This window comes from Mycetomoellerius zeteki, unplaced genomic scaffold (assembly GCF_001594055.1).
Source record: "Mycetomoellerius zeteki isolate Tzet28-1 unplaced genomic scaffold, Tzet1.0 scaffold154, whole genome shotgun sequence".
NCBI lineage: Eukaryota > Metazoa > Arthropoda > Insecta > Hymenoptera > Formicidae > Mycetomoellerius > Mycetomoellerius zeteki.
Window position 1 is genome coordinate 296,442 of NW_017256489.1, and position 23,182 is coordinate 319,623.

The 23,182-nt window shown below is 37.2% G+C and overlaps 4 protein-coding genes across 14 annotated transcripts in view; 2 read left to right on the forward strand and 2 right to left on the reverse strand.

The window, feature by feature from the left end:
• Window positions 1-370: 370 nt before the first annotated feature.
• On the reverse strand, window positions 371-12,154 carry LOC108720629 (Rho-associated, coiled-coil containing protein kinase 2). 6 transcript variants are annotated; one of them, XM_018444745.1, is made up of 13 exons: window positions 11,677-12,154; window positions 10,032-10,358; window positions 9,283-9,443; window positions 8,856-9,194; window positions 7,243-8,376; window positions 6,711-7,011; window positions 6,608-6,631; window positions 5,400-5,806; window positions 4,563-5,204; window positions 4,064-4,477; window positions 3,537-3,753; window positions 3,084-3,306; window positions 371-2,170 (listed from the first exon to the last, which is right to left on the reverse strand). In XM_018444745.1, the coding sequence occupies exons 2-13, from the start codon at window positions 10,210-10,212 to the stop codon at window positions 2,083-2,085; spliced, it is 4,131 nt and encodes a 1,376-aa protein (XP_018300247.1). In that variant the 5' UTR covers window positions 10,213-10,358; window positions 11,677-12,154; the 3' UTR covers window positions 371-2,082. The 6 variants fall into 6 exon arrangements, 4 of the variants coding, with proteins under 4 accessions (XP_018300247.1, XP_018300246.1, XP_018300248.1 ...); XM_018444744.1 differs by having other exon boundaries at window positions 11,672-12,154; XM_018444746.1 differs by lacking the exon at window positions 11,677-12,154 and adding an exon at window positions 11,181-11,471.
• A 168-nt stretch (window positions 12,155-12,322) lies between these two features.
• On the forward strand, window positions 12,323-16,095 carry LOC108720631 (uncharacterized). 2 transcript variants are annotated; one of them, XM_018444749.1, is made up of 6 exons: window positions 12,323-12,784; window positions 12,871-13,811; window positions 14,958-15,296; window positions 15,377-15,553; window positions 15,717-15,894; window positions 16,005-16,095. In XM_018444749.1, exons 2-5 carry the CDS (start codon window positions 12,900-12,902, stop codon window positions 15,879-15,881), a joined length of 1,593 nt encoding a protein of 530 aa, XP_018300251.1. In that variant the 5' UTR covers window positions 12,323-12,784; window positions 12,871-12,899; the 3' UTR covers window positions 15,882-15,894; window positions 16,005-16,095. The 2 variants fall into 2 exon arrangements, with proteins under 2 accessions (XP_018300251.1, XP_018300250.1); XM_018444748.1 differs by having other exon boundaries at window positions 15,717-16,064.
• A 376-nt stretch (window positions 16,096-16,471) lies between these two features.
• Window positions 16,472-22,084, reverse strand: rt (Protein O-mannosyltransferase rt). Its single transcript, XM_018444727.1, has 7 exons — window positions 21,735-22,084; window positions 20,257-20,465; window positions 19,396-19,697; window positions 18,848-19,022; window positions 17,681-18,776; window positions 17,170-17,471; window positions 16,472-17,071 (listed from the first exon to the last, which is right to left on the reverse strand). Exons 1-7 carry the CDS (start codon window positions 21,825-21,827, stop codon window positions 16,882-16,884), a joined length of 2,367 nt encoding a protein of 788 aa, XP_018300229.1. The 5' UTR covers window positions 21,828-22,084; the 3' UTR covers window positions 16,472-16,881.
• A 37-nt stretch (window positions 22,085-22,121) lies between these two features.
• The window catches only part of LOC108720623 (ATPase WRNIP1), a 5,348-nt gene continuing 4,287 nt past the window's right edge, over window positions 22,122-23,182 (forward strand). Inside the window, exons 1-2 of one of the 5 annotated variants that reach the window (XM_018444732.1) lie at window positions 22,122-22,589; window positions 22,805-22,997. The gene's annotated coding sequence lies outside the window, so the exon portion shown is untranslated. Of the gene's footprint in view, window positions 22,590-22,609; window positions 22,998-23,182 lie in introns of those variants that run through there. The other 4 variants (XM_018444733.1, XM_018444734.1, XM_018444731.1 and 1 more) reach the window with 4 other exon arrangements.

Sequence of the window (23,182 nt, forward strand, 5' to 3'; positions counted from 1 at the left end):
AACCAAAAGGATGGACAGGACAGGGAGGAGCACCATGTGAGGGACATCTCGCTGAGTTCTTGGAGTCACTTACACCGATAAGGTTTAGTTAACTATTTCTTTCATTTAGCAACTCTCCATTCTTCATTTAATTCTAGTTATAATTCACAAATAAAGAGATTTTTTGAAAAATTGTTATAATCTAAATAAAAGTACTTTTTTAATTAATCCAAAGTTTGCTATAATAAATGCTGAGCACTAACCTTGCAACTTATTTCTATTTCTTTTATTTCTTCTATTGTTTAATTCAAGCCTGATCATTGACTCTTCTAAATCATTCATAAATAAAAATTAATAGAAATATAGTTTCTGGAAAAAAGCAAAACTTTTCCTAGTTCTTCCTAGAAATATAGACGAATCTCTTTCCAGGTTCCGACTCTGGAAGAGTAAAGACACATAATTAATATTTGCTTGATAACTTTAAGTTTAATTTCTGGAAAAAAAGAGTTTAACTTAATCATAACTATAGTTAGCTGACTAATGTCGATGTAAGCGACTCTTTTCATACCGACGAGTCTCGGCGCGGCACGATGTCTCGCGGAGGTATTTTGGAAAGAACACAGACGGCGATGACGCGTTAATAATAAACCTAAAATCATTCCTAGTTTTCCTCTTATTTCTTGTTTATAGCTTTCTTTGATGCCAAAGATGGCAAAGCCGATGGCACCATGACGAAGCTTCTATCACTTCTATCGCTTTTATCGCTCCCTCTCGATTACGCATGATTTTCTTAGTTTGTCCTCTCTTAGCATTTTCTTTCTCTTCCTCCCTCTCTCTTTGTCTTTGATTCTCTCTGTCGGGATTCAGCGGACATCATTAGCTTATGTATATCATCATAATAAAAATTGTTATGGGCATCATCATCCAATAAACTATATTACCTAAGTTTTAAGTTATAAGACTTTAACCAATTACAGTCGAATGTAAAAAGAATAATCGATTATGATTGGTCAATTTCTTATAGCTTAAGATTTGAAGCTTAGGTAATGAACTTATTGTAGAAACCCCATTATCTTACAGCCATAATCATTCTAATCTCTACTATACAAAAGCTGGCATATTCCGTATACGCGCCATACGCTGTAGTCAATGTTGCAAGTAGCATATTGCTTCTTTTTTGCAATGTCCGCAGAACCGACTCACGTGCCAAACTTTGATAAAAACGTTAATCCTCGGACGCGTGTTCAGCTATTTATATCTTCTCGAAAAAACATAACTTTGCCCAGAAACACTTCAAATATCAGACATTAAATAAATCCATTCTAAGACGCAAGTTATGTTAAAAACAAGAATCATGCATGTATCTACTGACACACACGGTCTCGGAAAACGTTCTATATATATATATATATATATATAAAACAATTTCAAAATACTATACTCTTTAATACAAGTTTCCGAAATTTCGGTTTAAAGCATCCAAAAAATGACTTAAGCTAAAAGTTTCCATCAAGATTCGCCGTTACAACATTTATCAAAGGCAGTAAGAAATGTGCGTACAAAGTCGAGTATAGTTCCAATCAGGAAAATCATCACAGAAATTCGATTATCCTTCGAAAGAATGTTCTACAATCTATCGTGAGTATGATGAATACAATGTACAAAAAGATTATTACACTATTTTATCGTCGCTCACGAATAAACTATCTAGCGATTCCGAAGAACATAGCTCATCTCTGTGATTCTGTGTTATCGTTTCGAGAACGACAATGGCGCGCAAAGAGACTATTTTCCCTCCCATATCATATCCGTTTATCATCCGATATATAAATAACCCTGTTTTCTCCAGCGATTCTCAAACTTGGATTTCACACTTACTCTTAGCTGCAAATAGTAATATTACGATCGCGATCGCTATTTCGATTGCTCTCAATCTAGGAAATTATTGACAGTCTACTGCGGTCGTCAGGTGCGTAGAGAAAATCGCGAGGTCGTGATAGTTGGTTACGACAGTCCGATATTTCCACTTGTTATCGAAGGAAGTGGGACATCAGATCGTAAGCGGAGTTGTTTTAAAATCGCCAGTACTAGTCTCTTCCATGATCACTTGCCCATACTGGCGTTCGCTGGCAATGTTGCAGATCGTTGTTGCACCGATAAGTACGGCTTTAAAGTCGACCTTGTGGATTCCCTAAAAAGGAAATTGTTGTCACATATATCTGTTGCTTATATATCATTTAATCGATAATATAAGTGAAAAATCATTGCAAAGCCATAAAAGCACCAAAAAGCACAGTAATAGAACGATTGTTCGTGCAAATTGAAAGGTGGTGGAAGAGCTAATCTAATGATTTATAATGAGTGTCGAAAGCTAAAATGTCCTCGTGCGTGAAACATTTAGGTACATGTGAACATGCTATTCTTAATCGATACATGTTTTTTTAACACACTTGATCTAATTGTGCAATCAGTCTTGATTATCATTCACAATTAATGTCATGCATTATGTTAATACGTACATAAATATATACAAAATCTAGAAATAATTATATTTTTTCTTTCCCATTGAAGAATTTTACCTTAAATAGACATGAGATAACGTATATAAATAATATATAAATGTATAAATAAGCTATAATATAAAGTACTTCCAAGTAATGGATTTTGATTATATATAGATAAAATCAATAGATTTAAAAATATATAAATACAAAATTTATCATATTTAAACTATTAACAAAAAAAAAATTAAATTTGTCTACGTTAATGATAAAATGTTCGTTAATTAATAATGTTACTTCATTCGCCTTAATTCTCTTACTCTATTTTTATAAAAAATTTTATTAATTTTCGCTTAGCGATTTTATGTTAAATAACATTAAAGATGCGACCGTCTATTTAATGTCAACTGTGCACATAACGAGTCGTGCATCGAAAAAAAACAGGAAGTATTAGACTGTGTTGGATGAGAATGAAAACAGAATGGAGAAATTGAAAGAAAAAACAAACGAGTCTAACCTCTCTACACCCACATCATGCGACGTCACAAAATAAGAGAGCTACTTAGTCCCCGCTCACGTCGAGCAGCAGCACGGCTACGCTACCTTGGCGAGACGCGCTGTCCCGTGCCATCCATGTGCGAATTCGCCTTGTAGCCGCATTTCTGGACGCGCCTGGATAGCCGCGAGACCCAATACTTTTGATCCTCAGGATTAGCCGCGAGCAGCAGTAGCTCGCGGGCGCTGTTCGGGTCATAGTGTAGTTTGCACGGGGCTATGGCATCTTCTTTCTTATCCAAATGTTCCTTGTGAACTTTAATACGGCACCCTGTGCATAACAAAATGATATTTGTTTTATATACAATTTTAGAATATAAAACAGAAAACAAGGAAAGAACAAGGGCAATAGGAGTCAAGCGCGGGAGATGTTGCTTTCCTTGTTTTCTGATTTATAAGGAGTCTTAGTCAGGTTGATTTATTATATGTTTTAGAACATAAAAATACGAAAAAGTATATATATAAATAAGTACAAATAAATAATTATGATGCAACACGCACTTCGGCATTCGAGGGCCGGCGAAGGCCGAAACATATGCCACAGTTGCTTCGAACAGACTTCGCAGGTCGTTGGCATATGATAAGATATTGACACGAACTCATGGCCTTTCAGCGACTGAGTACCAGGTTTATCTGTGAGCTGTGGTAAATCCACTCCAGGCAGTGTATTCCCCTCGTCACCGGGCCGCCTTGCTTCACCTTCACCAGCGTAGAGTAACTGCGTACAACATTAATTAATGAACAATATAAATTGAAGTATATATGTAATAAACGAATCCTTTAGGTTCTAAATTATTTTTTCAAAATGTTATATAACAGGTTATAATGAATTTATAAAATATAAAAAATATATATGAATTGCATATGAAAAAGTATTCTAATATATAGATAAAAATTATAAATTACTAATGCACTACAAAAAAAATCATAAGAAAATCACATAAGAAGAATTATAAAGAATAATTTGCAATATAAAACAAATTCAAATTTCTAACAATCCAAAAAATCAAGAAATGTGATGTAGATACCTGAAATATTCTGGGTATATCTTTGGCATTGGCTCGGATAACATCACCCTGAGTAACAGATCTAACATGGAAGACTTTATTCAAGTCTAATATCAGGACCGGATCAGCGTTCATTTTATCGTTTTCGCTGTTGTAGAAGATTATCTTCTTGGAAGAAACAACGACATATTGCTTCTTCCAACCGTGCCGCTTAATGTTTTGCTTATTTGGCACATTTAACCAACCCTCCAATCTCATCGTACCGTGCTCAGACAGGACAGAGTCTTCACCGTCGTCGTTCTCTATAGATGAGACACTTGCAGTTTCCGAGTTGAGTGACGCGATTTTCATTTGCAGCGTTTCTATTTCCGAGTCCTTCGAGTCGAGTTCCATCTGCAACCTTAGCTTCGCCTGATTCTCCTCTACGAGTTGCGCCTGTAGAAATGAAATCATTTTCTACCTACTCAAGTAATTCTGTATACAGTTCTATAAACTCAATACAAACAATAATGTCGCTTACTTGCAAATCCTGCAAATCCTTTTGCCATTTAGCTGCCAGTTGTCCATACTTCTCCCTCTCTTGAGTGAGTTCTTGCTGCAAACGCCTGCAATCTTTTTCCTTCTTCCTAAGATCTGCAGCGGACGCTTTATTCTTATTCTTTCCACTTGACGAAAGATCCTTTCGGTTCATGATCTCGGCTAATTTGTTGACTGCCTGTTGCTTCAATAATTGCTCAGTCTTTAATTTGCTGCTTAGTTTTTCAATTTCCTCCACGTTGGACTGTGCTTTACCAAGTTGCTCCTGCAATTCCTTATATCGCTTGCTCAAGTCTTCTTTTTCCTTCAGAGTTTGATCAACTGATTTCTTGAATTCACTCTCGTTCTCTTTAAGTCTATTTATGATCTGTTCCTTCGCGCTTAATTCCTGATGATGCTTAGTTACTCCGTCTTTGTACTCTAGCTCTTTCATGGTTCTTTCTTTCTCCAAATCCGCCACAGTCTCCTCGGCTATGGATCTGGCCAGAGCTTCGCTGTCACCGCGCGCCAAAGATAACTGCAGCTGATGGACAAGAGAGCTACGTTCTTCTTCCAATTCTTGTTGTGCTCTTAATTTATCATCCAACTCTTCGCGCAACTCTTGTGTCTGTGTTTTGTACAAAGTCTGAAAAAAAAAGGAAAGACAAAAGCTAGAACTCTTTCTAAAAATTTCAATTTCATGACAATTTTTCATAAGTAAACACATACATCTTTGAATCGTTAGTTTTTATATTTTAATATTTTTCACGTTTAACATTTTTCATTCGTATTCTTTTTTATTGTCAAACAATTAAAATCATATTGAAATTTTGTTGTTTACCGAGAAATAAGCTTCGGCTTCCAGTTGTTCCTGCAGTTCCTTTGTCTGTAACTGATCGACGTTTCTTTGTGTCTTCAAGTGATGTAACTCTTCTTCTATTTGCCGCTTAGCTTCCCTCAACTGAGCAACTTCTCCGACTAATTGTTGTTCGCGAGCGCGAAGTCTGCCGGCTTCGGACGTTTGCTGGCCTAATTCGGTCTGCAGAACGTTTCTTTTTTGTTGCTCCTGTTCAACTTGGCCCTGCAAAACTTTGGCTTTCTCCATCTCTTGCCTGTGTTCACCCTCTAATTTCTGCAATCGTTGCTGTATCTGTCTATAATCGACAGAGAGCATTGACGTCTGTCGTTCCTTTTCCTGCGCAAGTAATTCCGCACGTTGTCTTCCACTTTTCTCCTCGTTTAATTTTACTTGTAGAGCTATTTAATAAATCAATATGTGCAATGTAAGTAATGGTGTATATTCCTTAAATTCGTATATATACATAGAAATTAGAATGAAAATACGTACGTAAAAAAATTAGATATGCCATTAGAAAAATACGCAGCAATAATAAGAAGATAGATAAATGATTAGTATAATGAGAAAAATTCAATGTATGTGTAAAATTACATAATTTAAATACTATGGTATCCAGCAAAATCTGGCTAGTCAATTCAAGGATAATTCCAGGACATTACAGGTAAAAATCCTGGTTTTTCTAGGATTTATCCATCGATTAATTTTCATTATTTAATTAATTTTCGATTCGTGCAATATTATACGTTTTGTATTCAAGAATTTTGTATTTAGAATTCTATACGAATGAATTAAAACGATAACAAATTGAGAACAATATTATTTATTGCCTTATAAATAATATCAAACGAACGTTCCGTCAACACAAACGATTTTTTTACTATGTTCTATTTTAGACATTAAATTCAAGTTTTCTATTGGTAACTTATTGCACCTTTAAAGAAGGATTTATGATCAAACACAACTTTTCTTTTTATTATTTCTTTTTTTTTCACGTTCTGACTTTTTAGAATGGAAAATTAATAAATTTCAAGCTAGCCCCGAAATTTTAGAAGTTTTCCAGGAATTTTCCAGAATACATAAAATTCCAGTATAATTCCAGGATCCAAGGATATTTAAGGACCGCTAGACACTATGAACATACACATGTTACAAAAGGGAAAAAGATATAAATTTGCGATCATATGTATTACCTTCAAAAATTCCATTCTTTTGTCCTGCATTGCATAGATAAAGTAAAATATACTTTATCAATAATATAATATTTCTAATTTCATGTGAACTTGAAGCAAGTACCTTTTACAACTTCCAGATTGGCTTCTTCCTTGGAAAGAATACGCGAACGCTCCGTCTCTTGATGCGCCACAACTTCCTGATTATATCTAGCTTGCGCGGCTTTCAGTTCCAATGTTAAGCTAGCAGCTTCTTTCTCCAACGCAGAAACTCTTTCAGTTAGTTGCCTGTTGTCCAGAGTCGCCTTCTCCTCTTTCTCATGGCTACGTTCTAACTCGAGATGCAAAGTGGAAAGACGAGTCTCTAATTCGGCCGTCAATAATGACGCTTGCGATCTCGAACTACGTTCTTTGGAAAGCTGGCCCTGTAAAAAATCGAATAATTCACGTAGAAAAAAATAATTTCATTTTAAAAGGAAAAACATTTGTCTTGTAAATTTCAAATATTACATTCTATAAATGAAAACCACTGTAATTTGTACATAAATTGTAATTTTTCGGAATTTTACATGTATCCACACACAGAAATTATTTTAAAAACTGTTCTGTAATAAGAGAGAGAGAGAACAAGAAAAAACTATTGTAGTAAATTATACCTGGAGAGTAGCAACTTCTTGTTGTAAGTTGTCACGCTGTGCTTGCAACTGAGCTCGGGCAACTTGCAATTCATTCGCCATTTGCTCGGCGGCTTGACGCGCCACGGTGATTTCCGTCGCTTGTTTGCGTAATCTCGTAACCGTTTCCGTTTCTCTCTCCAATTTGCATTGCATCTCTTTGATCTGTTTCTCCAACGTCGTCACTCGCTCGGATGTCTGCTGTGAGTTACTAGCATCTCGCGCCCGTCTCGTCTGCTCCTCATCGAATTTTTTCTTTACCTCTACCAACAGTGACTCCGCCTTACGACGAGTTTCTGTCTCGTGCTCTACTCTGCGTTGCGCCTCTTTATAGTTGTGCCTGAGTAGCGTCAACTCCTTATCCGCCCTGCTAACTTCCTCGCGCAACTCAACCTCTCGACATGCCATCGTTTCCAATTGCGTGTTTAGTGCCTTCTGTCTCGACTCCATCGTCTCCACTTGCCGTCTCTCACGTTCCAATAAATTCTCTAGCTGCGAAATCTTGATATCGTCGGTAGTACCATTGTTGACGTGATTCTCAAGACCATCCACGGATTCCTTGCCGTAAGTAACCATTAGCTGGTAATCACCCGAATAAGTGAATCCGATGAAAGGCAGATGATTTCCGGAAAAAGCTTTAGGTACTGGAAAACTCTCCTCTGGCCCATCCTCCTTGTCAACATCATCGAAATTGCTGGTATCATCGTCCCCGGAAAGCTCAGGCACTACCGGCGGTACACATTCCCTCAAATTATCAAAGGTCCATTGATCATTCTTGAAAAATGGATGGCTTTTGATTTCGTCGACGCCATTGCGACCCAGGCGCTTTGTTCTATCGGTGAGGAAGCCACATATTAAGTTTTTCGCTGAGTGAGATATCTCAACATTTTGAGGGAAGTACAGCGAATTCCTGTGGTCCATGATCTTAGAATATGTGCCGACTAGAGAATCGGCAAAGAACGGTGTATCGCCAAACAACATCTCGTATAAAAAGACACCCACGGACCACCAGTCGCATTCGCGACCATATACTCCTTCTCCACCTTGTGACTGCAGAACCTCCGGAGATATGTAATCGGGTGTACCAACCGCAGTATCAGATCGCACTAAACCATCCTACAAGACAAACAGTTGAGAGAATATCAGAGAGAAAAAAAGATTTAACTAGAAAAAGAGAAAATTTAAATTTTTATTTGTAACATTTTCATTCAAAGTCTTTTTTCAAACTTACAAAAATTGTCTCTTTAATTAACAACAGAAGTATTTATTATAGAGAAGCATTTCACGGGTTATCTTCGTGTCGAGATCCGTAGAATGCAAATGTTTTATCAACACTGCAGTTTACTTCATACAAGGTTGCTCCTCATTCCAATAAAGTAAACTACAATGTGGACGAAACGTTGGCATTTTAATAATGGATCTAGATACAAAGATAACTCTCGCATAGCTTCTGTATAGAAAGCAACCGTGAAAATATTAAAATAAATATTTATTTTGTTTTAATAAATCACAATTAGGATGCTTACATAAATATAAGTTATTTCATATTAGGTATTTAAAATGTAAAATAAAAATTAAAGATCCAGCACACTTACAGCATCCATCCTCATACACGTGCCAAAGTCGGCAAGTTTCAAATGGCCATGTCTATCGAGCAACATGTTGTCCGGTTTCACATCTCTATGAACGAAACCCATATTATGTATCGCGTCCAATGCGAGCACCACTTCGGCACAGTAAAATTTTGCCCATTTCTCTGGCACTTCATAATTCGACATCAAGTTAACCAGATCTCCGCCCGGCATGTAATCCATCACCATGTAGAGATACTTTTGGTCTTGGAACGCAAAATGGAGCTGGACTATCCATGGTGAGTTTGCGTGAGCCATTATGTCTCTTTCTTCCCAAAAAAATGCGGAATCCGACCTTTTAATCTAAACAGAGAGCGTAAAAGCCAGATACAAGGAAACATTTACACAACTTGGACAAACGAATGGAAACAAGCGAGTAAGCGAATCTTACCATTTCAAATTTACTAAGTAATTTCATAGCGTAAACTTTTTGCGTAGATTTGTGTCTAACCAACTGCACTTCTCCAAACGCGCCGCGACCGATTACTTTTATCAAAGTAAAATCGTCCATGCGCATTCGCATTTTAAAAATCTCTTGGGCTACAGAGTCATCTGTAAGAGAGAACACAAGCCAATATTATTTATCTCGATAACATGGTTATTAAAGATTCCAAAAGCGAGTGAGTATCATGCTTGTGATAATAATACATTGCAAAAAAATTCTTGTTACATTAATTGGAATTCTAGTAGATTCAATCAGAGAAGTATAAATTAAACATTATAGTTAAATCTATCAAATATTTTAGTCAATATGACGAGAATTATATATATCAAATAAAATAAAAAGCCTTTGAAAGTCAATGCTGGATGTTGTTGCACACAATTAAAGTTTATCGTATATAACAATTAATTAAATTAATTACAAAGAATTATATATATATAAGATAACTTTAGGTTCTTTTTCCACTCCAAGTTCTGAACTAATGTACGCTGATGCAATAAGTTAGAGTAAAACAGATATAGTTGGTTTCACTCTAACTTATTGCACTAAGAACTCTTCAAAAAAGAACAGACCTCTTATCACCAAAGTAATTAAATAGTGACATCAATATCTAAGTATAAAATATTTACATAATTTTGACTTAGTACACTTGTGCAAAAACAAAAAGCAACTAACAAACATTAAAACATAATACTTACATCTATTCATATAAGCTTCTATATTCTTCATACGTTTTACACTGGTATGATCGCAATCTGTTACCAGGGCTTGAACCGTGTCCAACAAGCAGTCGATATTCGTGACACTTCTAGGATCCTTTATACGCTCCTCCAAAGCCCACAGGCGTCTCCGCCTGTCCTCATCGCACACCGCATCCATCTCTCCTTACAGGAGTTTGGATTACTGTGCCTCAACAACGTACTGTTTCTGTCGCATTAAAGACTATCGAGATCTATCGTAAGGCTAAATGTAGAAACGACTCGAGCGAGGTGTAACTGCGACGTCCGATGAACGCTCCATACTTTCTAAACAAACAAATATTATAAATATAAGTATACAAATGCCGGATCTTTCTAGGTAATTATTCGTGCTTTCCAGCTGAGATACAGGATGCTTCCCATTTGATAACACAAGTCAATGCAAGTGTCGGTCTATATTTGTTATTCTCTGAATACCAAGAAAGATGAAATGATACTTATATCGACTTATGTCACTAGATGGAAAACACACCCCCTGTATAACACAACAATCATATATAGGTCTATTTTCTATAGCTAAACTATGCAGTGTACAGTTTTGGAACTTAAAGCAAAATAAATATATGTTTGATATTTGACAAAAACGAGAAAAGAAGTTGTCTAATGTAAGAATAAAAAAACAGACTCATTTCATCTTTGCGTTTAACAGTGACAAACAAGGATGTAATGATTCACTGTGTTATACTTTGGATGCGTTCCGTTTTTACGCTTCTGTTTACACGCTATAAGCATCAATTCATTCTATCTATCAAACAAGAACAAATAATGCTTACAAGTGCAAAACAGAACGCATTTTGTCACTCGTGTCTTGGAAAGCACCTTGTATAAACAATACGTAAAATTCTAGACGCATCGCATCATCGAGTTCACTTTACATTACCTTAATGGCATAAAATTATTTCCTAAACATCGCGGATCAAGGGACACAAAAAAAAATGCGCGTTTGTGTGGCTTGGCAATATTTTCAGTTCTTATGTAATATACAGGATATATGAAAGGGGGAACATATAACGTTACAGTACATTATACCATGTCAAGGTAAAACAAACAACTGGAAATGCGTAGCACGTAGATATTCGCTGGACGTACCTCATACGATATGTCCACGTAAACGTAGTATCGGAGCACGAGCTCGCGGCAAGGACGTTTCAGCGACGGCGTAGAGCGTAAAAATATGCGTGTCGTTCAACAGGGCAATGACTCATCCGCGCGTAATTTACGAGGCGACGATGATCCGCGCGCGTTCAACAAAGAGCGATCCCGACGTTCTCTTCCCCCTGAAGACGCCGACGTCCTCGAACGTGAGGGAGGTTACGTCAACGGCCAACGGTTTTACGGCGACACGTCGCGAACGTGTCAAACGCGAGCAGCGCGACAAGCCTCGCCCTCGCCCGTTTCCCTGCGGATCGGAGGACGCGAGCGCGATCGCATCACGGTGGGATCGCGTCTCCCCCGGGGAAATCTAGGGTAGGGAAATATCACGCTCGCGGAGGGCTCCGTCAAGATGCAACCTCCTGCGATCACTACGCCTGACTGCGCCGCGCTGTACCGGCGACGGCGGCGACGTACCGCCTACGTACCTCACCTCATCGACGTCACCCTACGTTCCGTCGCTGGCAGGCGCTGTCATCCAGACGAGAGAAATCCCCGGGAGGAAGATGCATTATTCCGCGAGGCGCACGGACGTACAGCTGAGCCGTGCGTGCGCCATTCGGCCAATTCTGGAGTATTCTGATGGACTCTGGCCAATTCACAACGGTCGTCAAAAGCTACAGAAATTGAGAATCCGTCTCTCTCTCTCTCTCTCTTTCTTTCTGTTCCGCTTTCTTTTTTGTCTTCTTTCTTGCTCCGTCTGTCTTATTCTTTTTCTTGCCTAGAACCCTCCGGTAACGCGCGCCGTTTCCGCGCGGACAGAAATCCTAATGAGCGATCCTCTCGCAACGTCGCGTCACGATCACGACAGTCACGACGAGTCCGTGTCGTGCGTGCGGTCCACGATTCAACGGAGGAGAGACGGTGGACACCAGCGGACACCACGTTACGGCACTTCCGCGGCGTCGATCTCTCGCTTTCCGCGCCGCGGGATTATCGATCGCCGCTGTGAGCGTGTTCGGTCTGAAATCAGCCGGAGGAAGCTTTGCTTTGCGCCACTTTGCGCGTTACCGCTAGCGGGTACTGCGGCCTGCTACGGGCAAAACGAAAGAGGGGAGCCAACTGCCAAAGGCGGAAGGCAGGGAGGGCGCGCGCAAGCACGTCGTTGACGTCGCTCGAGGTTGAGAACGGAGCAGTGGCACGAAGCAAGCGTCAATCGCTTTGAAAAGCGTCAGCAGGCTCGGTAGTGTCGGCTGGTGTCGGCACTGGTCAGCACGGGCGACTGGGGGAAAGTGGAGCCTTGAAAAGCTGGTAGCGGTGGTGGCGGCGACGACGATGCGAATGATGCGATGGTGGGAACGGGAACTCTCTCGGTCTAACAATAAGATGGCGTAGCGTTCTGCTACGACGCTAACGACGCATGAGTATCAGCGAGGTGAGTGAAGCTGAACGAGCATCGAGAACGATAAGGATCAGGTCGTCTCCCGGGTAGGGTAACTGGCTGGCTGATTTTCCCGCGCACGCACCTCGCTGCGTTCCTCTTCCTCTTGGCTGTTACGTGTGAATATTGTACGCTGTATTTATAGCGCTAACGGAAATAGGTGAGTACGTAACGTGATTGCGCGGGCCGCTTCCTGGCACGTGAGCCTCCGATTCATTCTCTGGTGACTTTCCGTTCACGTTGCAGCTCGAGTACATGTGTAACACACCGCGAAAATGAGTTTACCCTGCGACTGGCAGACTAGCAAGCAGAAACTGTCGGAGCGTGGCCAGCATCTGCTGGAGACTGGACAATGGTCCGACTGTAATTTCATTGTCGGCCAGGAACCCCAGCAACAGACTCTCAAGGGTCATAAACTGTTCCTGGCCATGTCCAGTCCGGTCTTCGAAGCTATGTTTTTTGGTGGTATGGCAGAGAAAAACGATCCGATACCGATAAGGGATGTTCAGCCTGAAGCATTCAAGGCCCTACTAGAGTATATATATACAGATAAAGTTGAACTGGGTTCCTTCGAATTGGCCTGCGAGTTATGTTACTGCGCCAAAAAATACATGCTGCCATCTTTGGTAGAAGAGTGTACAAAATATCTGTGGTGTGATCTTTCGCCGAAGAAAGCATGCAGAGCATACGAGTTTGCCAAGCTTTTTGAGGAACCTGTCCTAATGGAGAAATGTCTACAGATCATACGCACCAAGACGGATCAAGTGTTGAAGGAAGCCAGTTGGGAAGATGTAGAGCTAGGAACGCTTCTCAAGGTCTTGGAGCAGGACGATTTGCAAATCAGCTCGGAAATAGAATTATTTACCGCGATGGAGCGATGGGCCAAATCGGAATGTTCTAGAAAGTCTCTCGATTCAGCCAATGGCAAATGTTTAAAATCCGTCATTGGAAATGCCCTCGTAAAGATAAGATTTCTGAGCTTGACACCACAAGAATTTGCAGAAGGTCCCGGCATGTCTCCTTTGCTCACGAAAGATGAGGCTTTCGCTATACTGATGAACATCCTGTGTACTGGCAATAAAACACCTATGCCTGAAGGTTTTTGTACAAATTCAAATAGCAGAGCAAAACCAGTCAAGACTCACTCCACGAATCTTGGACACTCCACGAACATGGGAATGTTTCCTGTAAGTTGTCATTTTTCTTTCGCACTTTCATAGGGTGACCAAATGCAATGTACACGAAATAGGACATCCATCATGGATGTACAAAATCAAAATCAGCAGTAGTACAAAAGTAGTACATTACCATTTTTTTTTCACAAAGACGCGAAAAAACAGAAAACGAAGAATAAAATAAAAGCAGACATTGTTGATCTGAGACTTGGATTATTTTGTATTCCTTTTAAACCTTTTTTAAATTCATTTAGACAGTATGAACAAAACAACTTTATGTAAACAACTTTTAAACTTAAAATGAGATAGATATATATTTGAACGTTGAAAAAAGAGAAAGGTTGCATTCAACAGAAAAAGCAGCTTTGCAACTGTTGTAAAATTCTTCAATATGATTGGTTTATACATTTAGATTTATAAGGAACCAAAAGCAAGAACCAATTGTATTAAAGAATTTTACAACAGTTGCAAAAAAAAGTTGCTTTCTCTGCTGAACACAGCCATTGATTTAATAACTTTCGATCCCTTCGCTCGCTCCCAAGTTCCAAAAGTAGTGCAAAAAAAGAGTACACATTGAAAATCTGCCTGAACGCCCGAAAAAAAGAGTACATATCCAGGAGAAAAGAATATGGATGGTCACCCTATACTTTCATATACTTTTGCAAAAAATTAAATTATTTACAGTTCTTAAGATGTTTAGATTAGCATCAAATTATTACTATTCTCCTAAGATGCTTATTAACATAAAAATTATTAAATTGTTTGTCAAATGTGATATTACTCTAGTTCTGTCCATGATTGCGTTTCAAAACCGAAAAAAATTTCGACGGTTTGCAGAATTGGATATGCATATAAATTCATTTTGAAATATTTAAGCGTTAAGTTTCACTTTGACCGAAAATAGATTTATTTCTCTTAATTTTTTCATATATTTTGTTTTCCTTTACTATTTTTATACTCTACATTTGTTGCTTGATATGCGCATATAGAACAGTAATAATGACTACAATCCCTTTATTCAGTTATTGTAAATTTAAATAGATTTCTTCTGTTTTTACAAATATATTTCACACATTTATTACAATAGAAATAAGAAATGTGCATCGCGCACACGTAACATTTCAACATTTTCCTCATTGGATCCATTTCCCTGTCTAGATGATGACTTCGAGACATATTTTTGCTCCGTACGGCAATTTAAATATTCCTGTACGTTCTGGCTTTTTAAATGATGGAGAATCTAGCAGCAGTACGATGCGGAACACATCGCCGATACTAGTGGATGCGAGCATAAATAAAGACTCTGGAAACTCTCTCTTGCCCAATACTTCTTCCACGGGAGTAGTTGTTCGCGAGGGACCAAAATATTATTGTCTCAGATCGGTAGTTCAGCAAACGGATTGCTTGAATACAAACGTGTTGGACTGTTCCGTCACATTCAGTGTAGATAAAAATATTTGTGTGGTGGGTGTACAGGTTCCTACGCAAATCGCGGCGGTAAGTTAGAGATTATATATGTAATTTACTATATCCGTCCAATATATACCGCTCATACAGCTCACTCGTTTCATTTATAGGCGAGTAATTTCACTCACGCTATAGATGCTGATTCGTCTTATACTGAAATTTTATACGCTCATCTCCTCGATTGTGACGGTACCAGATTGACATATACACATTTCACTACTAAAGCAAATTTTGGTACTCTCGTAGAAATCACTTTCAATCGACCAGTTTACATTCAAAAGCACAAGGTTTGTCATTACAATATAATTATTTTTTCCACTATGTACAATCAACTAAATGTATCTCAAATTCATAAAACAATATCTTTTTGTATATTCTCAAACATCAAAGCTTCTCATTTTTAAAATATTTTTGATTGATAATTGTATTATAGTATTCTCTTCTTAACAGGTTTATCGAGTTGGCGTTGTATTTAATAAGGCTGGATGGTATCCAGTAGGAGTTTGCGCCCAAAACATGTCCTGTGATTCTGTGTTCTTCTCATTCGGTGTGGGTAATACTGCACATGCAGTTCGTGATGGTCTTATTCGATCCATAGTTTTCACATATCATTAACACAACGAAACAGGTGACAGATAAAAAATAGCATACATATTTTACATTTATATATTGTGATAAGATAGAAATTTACTCTTACGTTGTACATTATATTTATTATCGTTATCTTATTTTTTGAAGCTCATCGACGTCTTTCATTGCAACTTTCATGACCTTGGTGAAATTGTGTCAATATATTCATTGGTTCTAGTTATAAAGATACAGTTTATTCTATAGACATCGTTTTCTTTAACTTATACAGTATTGATGTTATATTATAATGTACTCTTTTTACAAAATGACAAACCTGAATTTGACTATTTAAATGCTTTTATTATCTTTCCCCTTTTTTACATGATATAAATTTTTTCATATTTCTATTTTTTCAATACAAAAAACAATTCTTAAGAATACAATGTAAAAGGTAAAAAAATTGTAACTTAAAAGTTTCACACACAATTTTATGTTTTAATTATACCTGTTATAAACAAATCTCTCTCACACACACACACACACACACACACACACACACACACACACACACACACACACACACACACACACACACACACACACACACACACACACACACACACACACCTCTTTAAATTAATTAATACTAAAATACATAGGCTTATACATTTATATTGTTTTTTTCTAAATATATATTTGCGAGTTCTACAATATCAAATACTGTTAACGATAAAACATTTTATAAAAAAGAATCAGTCTATACACAAATATTTTTATGTTTAACTTTTTACAATATTATGAAAGGACTCATCGTTATATATGTCATCCCATATTCGTGGCACTTGTTGCTCCATTATAACAAAATATTTCGTCGTATACACATGTGTGCATTTATAAGCAATAACATTTGCCAAATTTTTTCATAAAAATATACTAATATCGTCTGTTTTGTAAATGTCATGTGTTTCAATATATAACGTCCTAGTTAAAAAAATATTACATCTTGTATAACACAGGCTTTGTAATGTTTAAACCTGGCGAACTCTTATGTTTTATGTACAATGAAATCCCAGGTATCTTTCCATCTTAATTTTATCACGTCCTTGGCAGTGAGAGCTGATGTCCCATAACTAAACACAATGAATTTCTTGAACACATAGATGATAAAAAGTACCCAAGCAATAATACCACACGTTATGATATACAATGAAATGCTCCATGCTGGACGATGTGTGCTGAAATAGAAGATATAACAAATAATTCTCATATAATTATTTATGTGAACAATAGTAATGGAATTTAAACTTGCATTTTTAAACCACAAACAACGTACCTAATTAAATAATACAGGTGATCAATCGTGGCTGCCATTAATAAGATTTTGAAAATAAAAGCTGGTAAATAGTGATGCAAGAACAAAGTTCGTTCAACGAATAAAAAAGGTAAGAAATGAAGCAAATATCCAGCTAATAGTACGTAAGCGTTGTTAACAAACTTTTTCCACTCTTCTTCTGGGATATCAAAACATTGTCTTTTTCTCCTCATTAAATAGAATGTCAGTAGTGTTACATATACAATTACTGAGATCGTGCCAGAGTACCAAATCACGATATTCCCTAAAAGATGCACTTGTGCCTGAAACAATGAATAAAATGTTTACCTTATAAAAGTCAGCGAAAAAAATTTGAAACTGTCTATTGATAAAGCATTCGTTAGAAACATTGAATAACGGAAAAAAGTATAAAAATTAGAAAAATATCGAATATAATTGAAATATGCCTCATTTCGTCTTAACAATATTTGTCGATTAGTCAAGCATTTTCGTGTAAAATTTTCCTACTAACATTACTCTCGTTAGACACCCAGTATGCGATCCCGCGGGACATTAACGGCCACTCAAGAGGTCCACTGGAATACATGTGGCTGTTTTGACCCTCTTGGCCACTAAATAACATCTTGACCTGCAGCTCTGCAAATTTTTCCCAGAAGCTCAACGCGGTCGCCTGCAATGGTATCATCTCCGCACTGATCAGTTCCCGTTCTCGTTGCTTCTGGTCCTCACTTTTAGTATATCGATGTTCTTCAACGTTCCAGATGGAATTGGTCTGGTCTATCAGCCGATCCGCTACAACTTCGTGCTGATTGAAACCCCAATCGGGCAGTTGCCTCCCGCTAAACTTCAACGCAAACTCGGCTCCATTCGCGTGCACGTGTATCAGCCGCACTTGGCTCTGAATCGCGTGCCATGCGTCGCCAGAATGATCTCTGTTTGTGATCTCCACCCGCCATAGATTCTGCGCTGGCATAGACACGTTGTAATCGATGTAACACGACACTTCCTGGCTCTGCGGTGTCATCGGCGCCGCAACATCGTGTGAGTTTAACGCTCTGCTCGTGATTCCGTGTACCAATTGAATCACATCGCCATGCCGAATGGGCTCGCTGGGTTTCATTACTACTAAGTCATTTTTGTCCGGCTTCTTGACGATCCACCAGTTGTTAACATCTTTAAACGAATAACAAGTGACTTGCTGCTGATGAGAGCTGCCGCGACCATCGGGATATCGTAACGGATACACTTGATTATGACTGTGCAGCCAACAGGCTCTGCCGTATGTGTGTCTGAGAGTAATCTGCGAACCATGCGTCACTTCCAAAGGCTGTCCTTTCGTGATGCTGGCGAGTCCTCCTTCCAGACTCGCTTGAAATGCGCTCGTCATTACTGAGTCGTGCGGTCCCGCCTTCGAGAGTACTGCTAAATGTACGTAGAATATGCTCAAATATACGGCGGCAATAACAGCGATTAATACAACAAATCTTAGTAAAAGATGAATCCACAAGATTGTGTTTGACAGGATTTTTCTTGAAAGCAGAGACCAATAATCGTGAGCGATTAAGAAGAGCGCGAGGGCCATGGAATAAAATCCAACATATTTGACGCTGTAAAGAAATACTTTAATTACACTCAATCGAGAATAAGTATGAGAAATGAAAAAAGACTGTAATCGTACCATAATGCACATGTTAAATTTACAATGCCTAGTATCAGCCATATCCACCAAGATGCTGATGTTGGTCGATCCATAACTTTCCGAAATTTTACAATGCATAACAAGCCGAGCAACGAGAAATACATCAAGATACTTTCCATCAGGACAAATCTTGACTGTGTCAACAGTGCGTTATCTAAAATAGCAAGTATCTATATAAGTCAACCATGTCGATACTATGCGTTATAGGGCCGCAGTAGTAAAGATATAAATTTAATTTTATTATAGCAAAGATATCAACGGCTGGATTTAATATTTAAGTAACAAATTATGTGTATATGTGACTTATACTGTGTATACAATAGAATCTCGTCATTATGCGTTATCTTCAACTCAAGCATAACAGAATTTAAACATTAAATATGCTAGTATGTTTTTAATCCAAAGATAGAAATGAAGATAGAATATGATATGAGAGAGAAATGGGGATGAACAGCATATAGTCGCGCAATCTTCTGCGTAACACATTTTTTGATTTGAGTAGAATAGAAATTCTACTCTACTCTTACCGAGTAAGAGTAGAGTTCCACCAATTGCTGCGGCCCATTGCTTCAAACCCAATTCCAGGACAAGATAATATCCTGTAGGGATCAGTAAACTGCCGCATATCGCCGGTACTAAGCGCAACGCGTATAAAGGAATTGCGTCGCTGTAAGGACTTCCAATCCTATCAAACTTGAATTGTCCATCGAATCCAGCGAAGTACGCCGCTGCAGAGATCAATTGCTTCCCTAAAGGCGGATGGGAGTCGAAAAAGAACGTCCTCTTCATGTATAATCCGACGTACTTGCCATAATGTAGTTCGTCGAAACTATAACACAGACGAGTAATTATAATAGACTAATATAAACAACATAATAATTGAATGGATGGATGAAAACCAATATTAGTCATTAAATTTTTTGATTTATATAATCAACCTTATAATCGGTAAATTCCACTGCTCTACCCACATATTAAATAAGAAATGAATAAATATATATGTATGTTATATATATATATATTATATATAATATATATATATACACAGGGTGTTTCACAACCACTGTACAATACTTTTATATTCTAGAGGTAGAGTAAAAAATCCTAATATGAAAACATCGAAGCTACAATAGTTTTTGAATTATAATTGATCAAAGATAGTTTGTAATTCAAAAACTATTATAGCTTCAACATTTTCGTCCTAAAATGTTCCAAAGAATCTAGAAATAATAATAGAAAACTATACAAGTAAAATATTATAGTTTTTGAATTACTTATAAGCAGATAAAATTCCGTATCACCATATCATCATAATGACATAACATATCAATTATTAATTTCTCTTCTATTAACGTTATATTATTTGTCAAAAATGCGTATACACTTACACTATACTGCGCGGTTCCTCGAGGCAATAAAGACGAGTACAAATACCCGAAATTAGTAAAATCACCGCTATCAAGTCAATTTCCAAGCTGATCCTGATTCGAGCGTGAACCACATTGTTTGATAGAGGTTGTTTTGACTCGACAGAATATGATGAATTTGCTTTGTTACTTTCTATCAAAGTAGTATTCGAATCTGTCTGTCCATTCGTCTGTAACAAATAAAAATTAGTACAATAATCAACACAATGCAATCATATTTGATAATTAATTGATTTTGAAAGAAATTGCAAGCAATGAAAATAATGATTCTGAAAGATATATCTGTATAGAAATCTTGCTGAGGTATTATTTAATCAATATGTTTTTATGTGATGAAAAAAATAGAGGATTTAAATATATATATATCGATATACATATAATTTAAAAATTCCATTTTTTTATTGCATATATAAATGTAATAGATTTTTAATACAATATATGGAGTGTCATACTTGTTCTTTCAATTTTACATCTTTTGATAAATTTAAAATCAATTATTTCTTCTTTGCAAAGTATACTGTTAGAAATGTGATCACGAGCTTCCTTTACATGTAAATGAAGCTTGTGGTTATGAACGAAATTAAAAGTAATAAATGATTTAACTGAAAATTAAGTTACAGTAGTTACTTAAATGTAATGAACGTGTACATTAAATTTATGAAATTTCATGTACACGTACTTTTCATAAAATTTTCTGGAAAGTACATTAATGTTCATGAAAAATACATTAAATTTCATGTACATGTACACAAATATACATTTCAGTTATAAACACATTAAATTTAATGTAAATGAAATTAAGTTCAAATTGTGTAAATTAAAAGTATATTAATTTTCATGAAATTTTTAACAGTGTAGAGTAAGAAGGAGACTTCTATCTTAAATCTTTTTTTAATTTATTAAATATCTCACAATGTCAATAAAATATAATGGACTTTTACTTTTTGTCAGATTTTTTTTGTTACAATATATTTGAAACTAAATTAGAAGATATAGCATTGTCTAATTTATTTCTGAAATTTAATTGGTCAAGATATAAATACTGAAAAAATCTATAAAATTGATATTAATGACATAAAAACATTTTTCTCTTATAAAACCGGTCTTTAGCATTCTTTAATAAAAAAAAATGAACAATGTAGTACATCATATCCAATATAATATACATCACAATTAGTATGATATATCAGTTATATAAGATATTATACAAGAGATTTTTAATTAAGATTTTTCTCGATCCATAAATCAGAATGCTCCTAGTTTCTCACTACGGCAAATTAAAAAATTCATATTGCACTGTTCACTCGAAGTGATGCAGAATCGCTGCAGAGATACTTCCGCGTAAGATTCTCTGCATTTTCTAGCAGATCTCCCACCTGCATGGTCTGCATCCACTAAGAAAATCGTCGTATTTAAAGGTCGCGGGCGTTGCGGCTCACCTCATCCCTCTGAACCGTCCTCGGCTGATTCGTCGTTGTGTCGGCGTCGTGCTTGCTATCCTGCGGTCTTGCTCGTCTGCGCCGAACTTCCATCGCCTAAGATCCACGTAACAAATCCGGAAAGAAAGAGAACGTCGAATCTCTATCCAAGAGACGAAGCGAGAGACAAAAACTAGTACTAGTAGCACGTTTTTCACGTCGGAGACTCCCAGCCGGAAATGAGATGCAAAATCTGTCGTTTAAAAGGCAACTCGCAAAATCTGACCGCCCGCCGCCCACGTCAGCGCCGCTTGACACAGCTGGATGCCACTGGAGACATCCGTTAGCGGCTGGACCTCCACGAGGTCGTGACTGGTCGACTTTAAAAAAAAACTTCCGTACTTTTCCGAGAGTTTCGGGTCGGCCTCGCTTGGCCGTGCTTGGTTAAGATTTTTCGCAATCAAGGTGGTTGGTTTTCCACGCACGCTCCCCCGTTGCTTAGGTTAGCACGAGTTTGACATAACGGTACCGTCTCCGACGATTCCGTCCGGTGATGGTTCTGCGCATCGCGCGGTAAAATTCTGCTTTTGCCGGTACGTTTATTCCTTTCCATTATCTAAACTCACTCGTCTCACGCAATCCAATAGTAGTGGCGGCGTGACGTCAACTGACGCTGACTGAACGCCAATTAAACGTGGTTTTGTTTCAACTAGATCTGTTTAATATATTCTGAACTAGTGTACACTTTTAGAACTTAAAATGAAATAGATATATATTTGATATTTGACGAAAGCAAGAAAGAGAATTCTAATTCAGTTGTTCAGTCCATAGTGCAGATAAAAAAACAAACAAAGCCCGGTGACGTTCCATCCCAATGTAAGATTAATTTTAATTTTGGTTTATTTTACTCTTTTTCTTTTAAGAATTCGAAGATTCTAAGAACTAATCTGAAAAAGATAAACAATAAGTTTAAACTAAAATTAATCTTACATTGGTGGAACCAAGCCATGACGACCGTGTTGTAAGAATCTCCTTACATCATGGTGACGACGATATTAATACATGACACTATATTGACGGTGATATGATAGTGAATTTGCGCGATCGTACTTCATTCGCGTGTCGGTCTCATTCCTCTTGTTCGCTCAATACTCGTGAAATATGAAATCTCTAACGCCATTTACTATAACCAATGATTTTGCAACGGAATAAAAATAACACGCGGCCGAAAGAAAATGACCCAATCGAACAAGTTTATTTTTCTAGAAATGATATACATATAAGGTAAACGTCCCAGTGTCCGGACACTTACACAAAATTTATTATTAATCTCAAATGCTTTTTTTATTACAGTATTATAATTTAATTGCATTTAAAGATTACAATTAAATTATAATATTACGTTTTAAAAAACGTATTTGAGACTAATATTAACTTAAATAAATAAAGTGTTATGTAAATGGACATAG

What these genes read in the sequence shown, in the direction of transcription:
- LOC108720629 (XM_018444745.1), bottom strand. Translation starts at nt 10,212, where the DNA reads ATGGATGCGGTGTGCGATGAGGACAGGCGGAGACGCCTGTGGGCTTTG. An exon ending in AAAGAATGGAATTTTTGAAG is followed by an intron (nt 5,807 to 6,607) that starts GTAATACATATG and finishes TAGCTCTACAAG; the next exon opens with TAAAATTAAACGAGGAGAAA. An exon ending in AGGATTTGCAGGATTTGCAA is followed by an intron (nt 4,478 to 4,562) that starts GTAAGCGACATT and finishes TCATTTCTACAG; the next exon opens with GCGCAACTCGTAGAGGAGAA.
- LOC108720631 (XM_018444749.1), top strand. Translation starts at nt 12,900, where the DNA reads ATGAGTTTACCCTGCGACTGGCAGACTAGCAAGCAGAAACTGTCGGAG. An exon ending in CGAACATGGGAATGTTTCCT is followed by an intron (nt 13,812 to 14,957) that starts GTAAGTTGTCAT and finishes TTCCCTGTCTAG; the next exon opens with ATGATGACTTCGAGACATAT. An exon ending in TTTACATTCAAAAGCACAAG is followed by an intron (nt 15,554 to 15,716) that starts GTTTGTCATTAC and finishes TCTTCTTAACAG; the next exon opens with GTTTATCGAGTTGGCGTTGT.
- rt (XM_018444727.1), bottom strand. Translation starts at nt 21,827, where the DNA reads ATGGAAGTTCGGCGCAGACGAGCAAGACCGCAGGATAGCAAGCACGAC. An exon ending in GGACGGTTCAGAGGGATGAG is followed by an intron (nt 20,466 to 21,734) that starts GTGAGCCGCAAC and finishes TATTTGTTACAG; the next exon opens with ACGAATGGACAGACAGATTC. An exon ending in CACCTGTATTATTTAATTAG is followed by an intron (nt 17,072 to 17,169) that starts GTACGTTGTTTG and finishes CTTCTATTTCAG; the next exon opens with CACACATCGTCCAGCATGGA.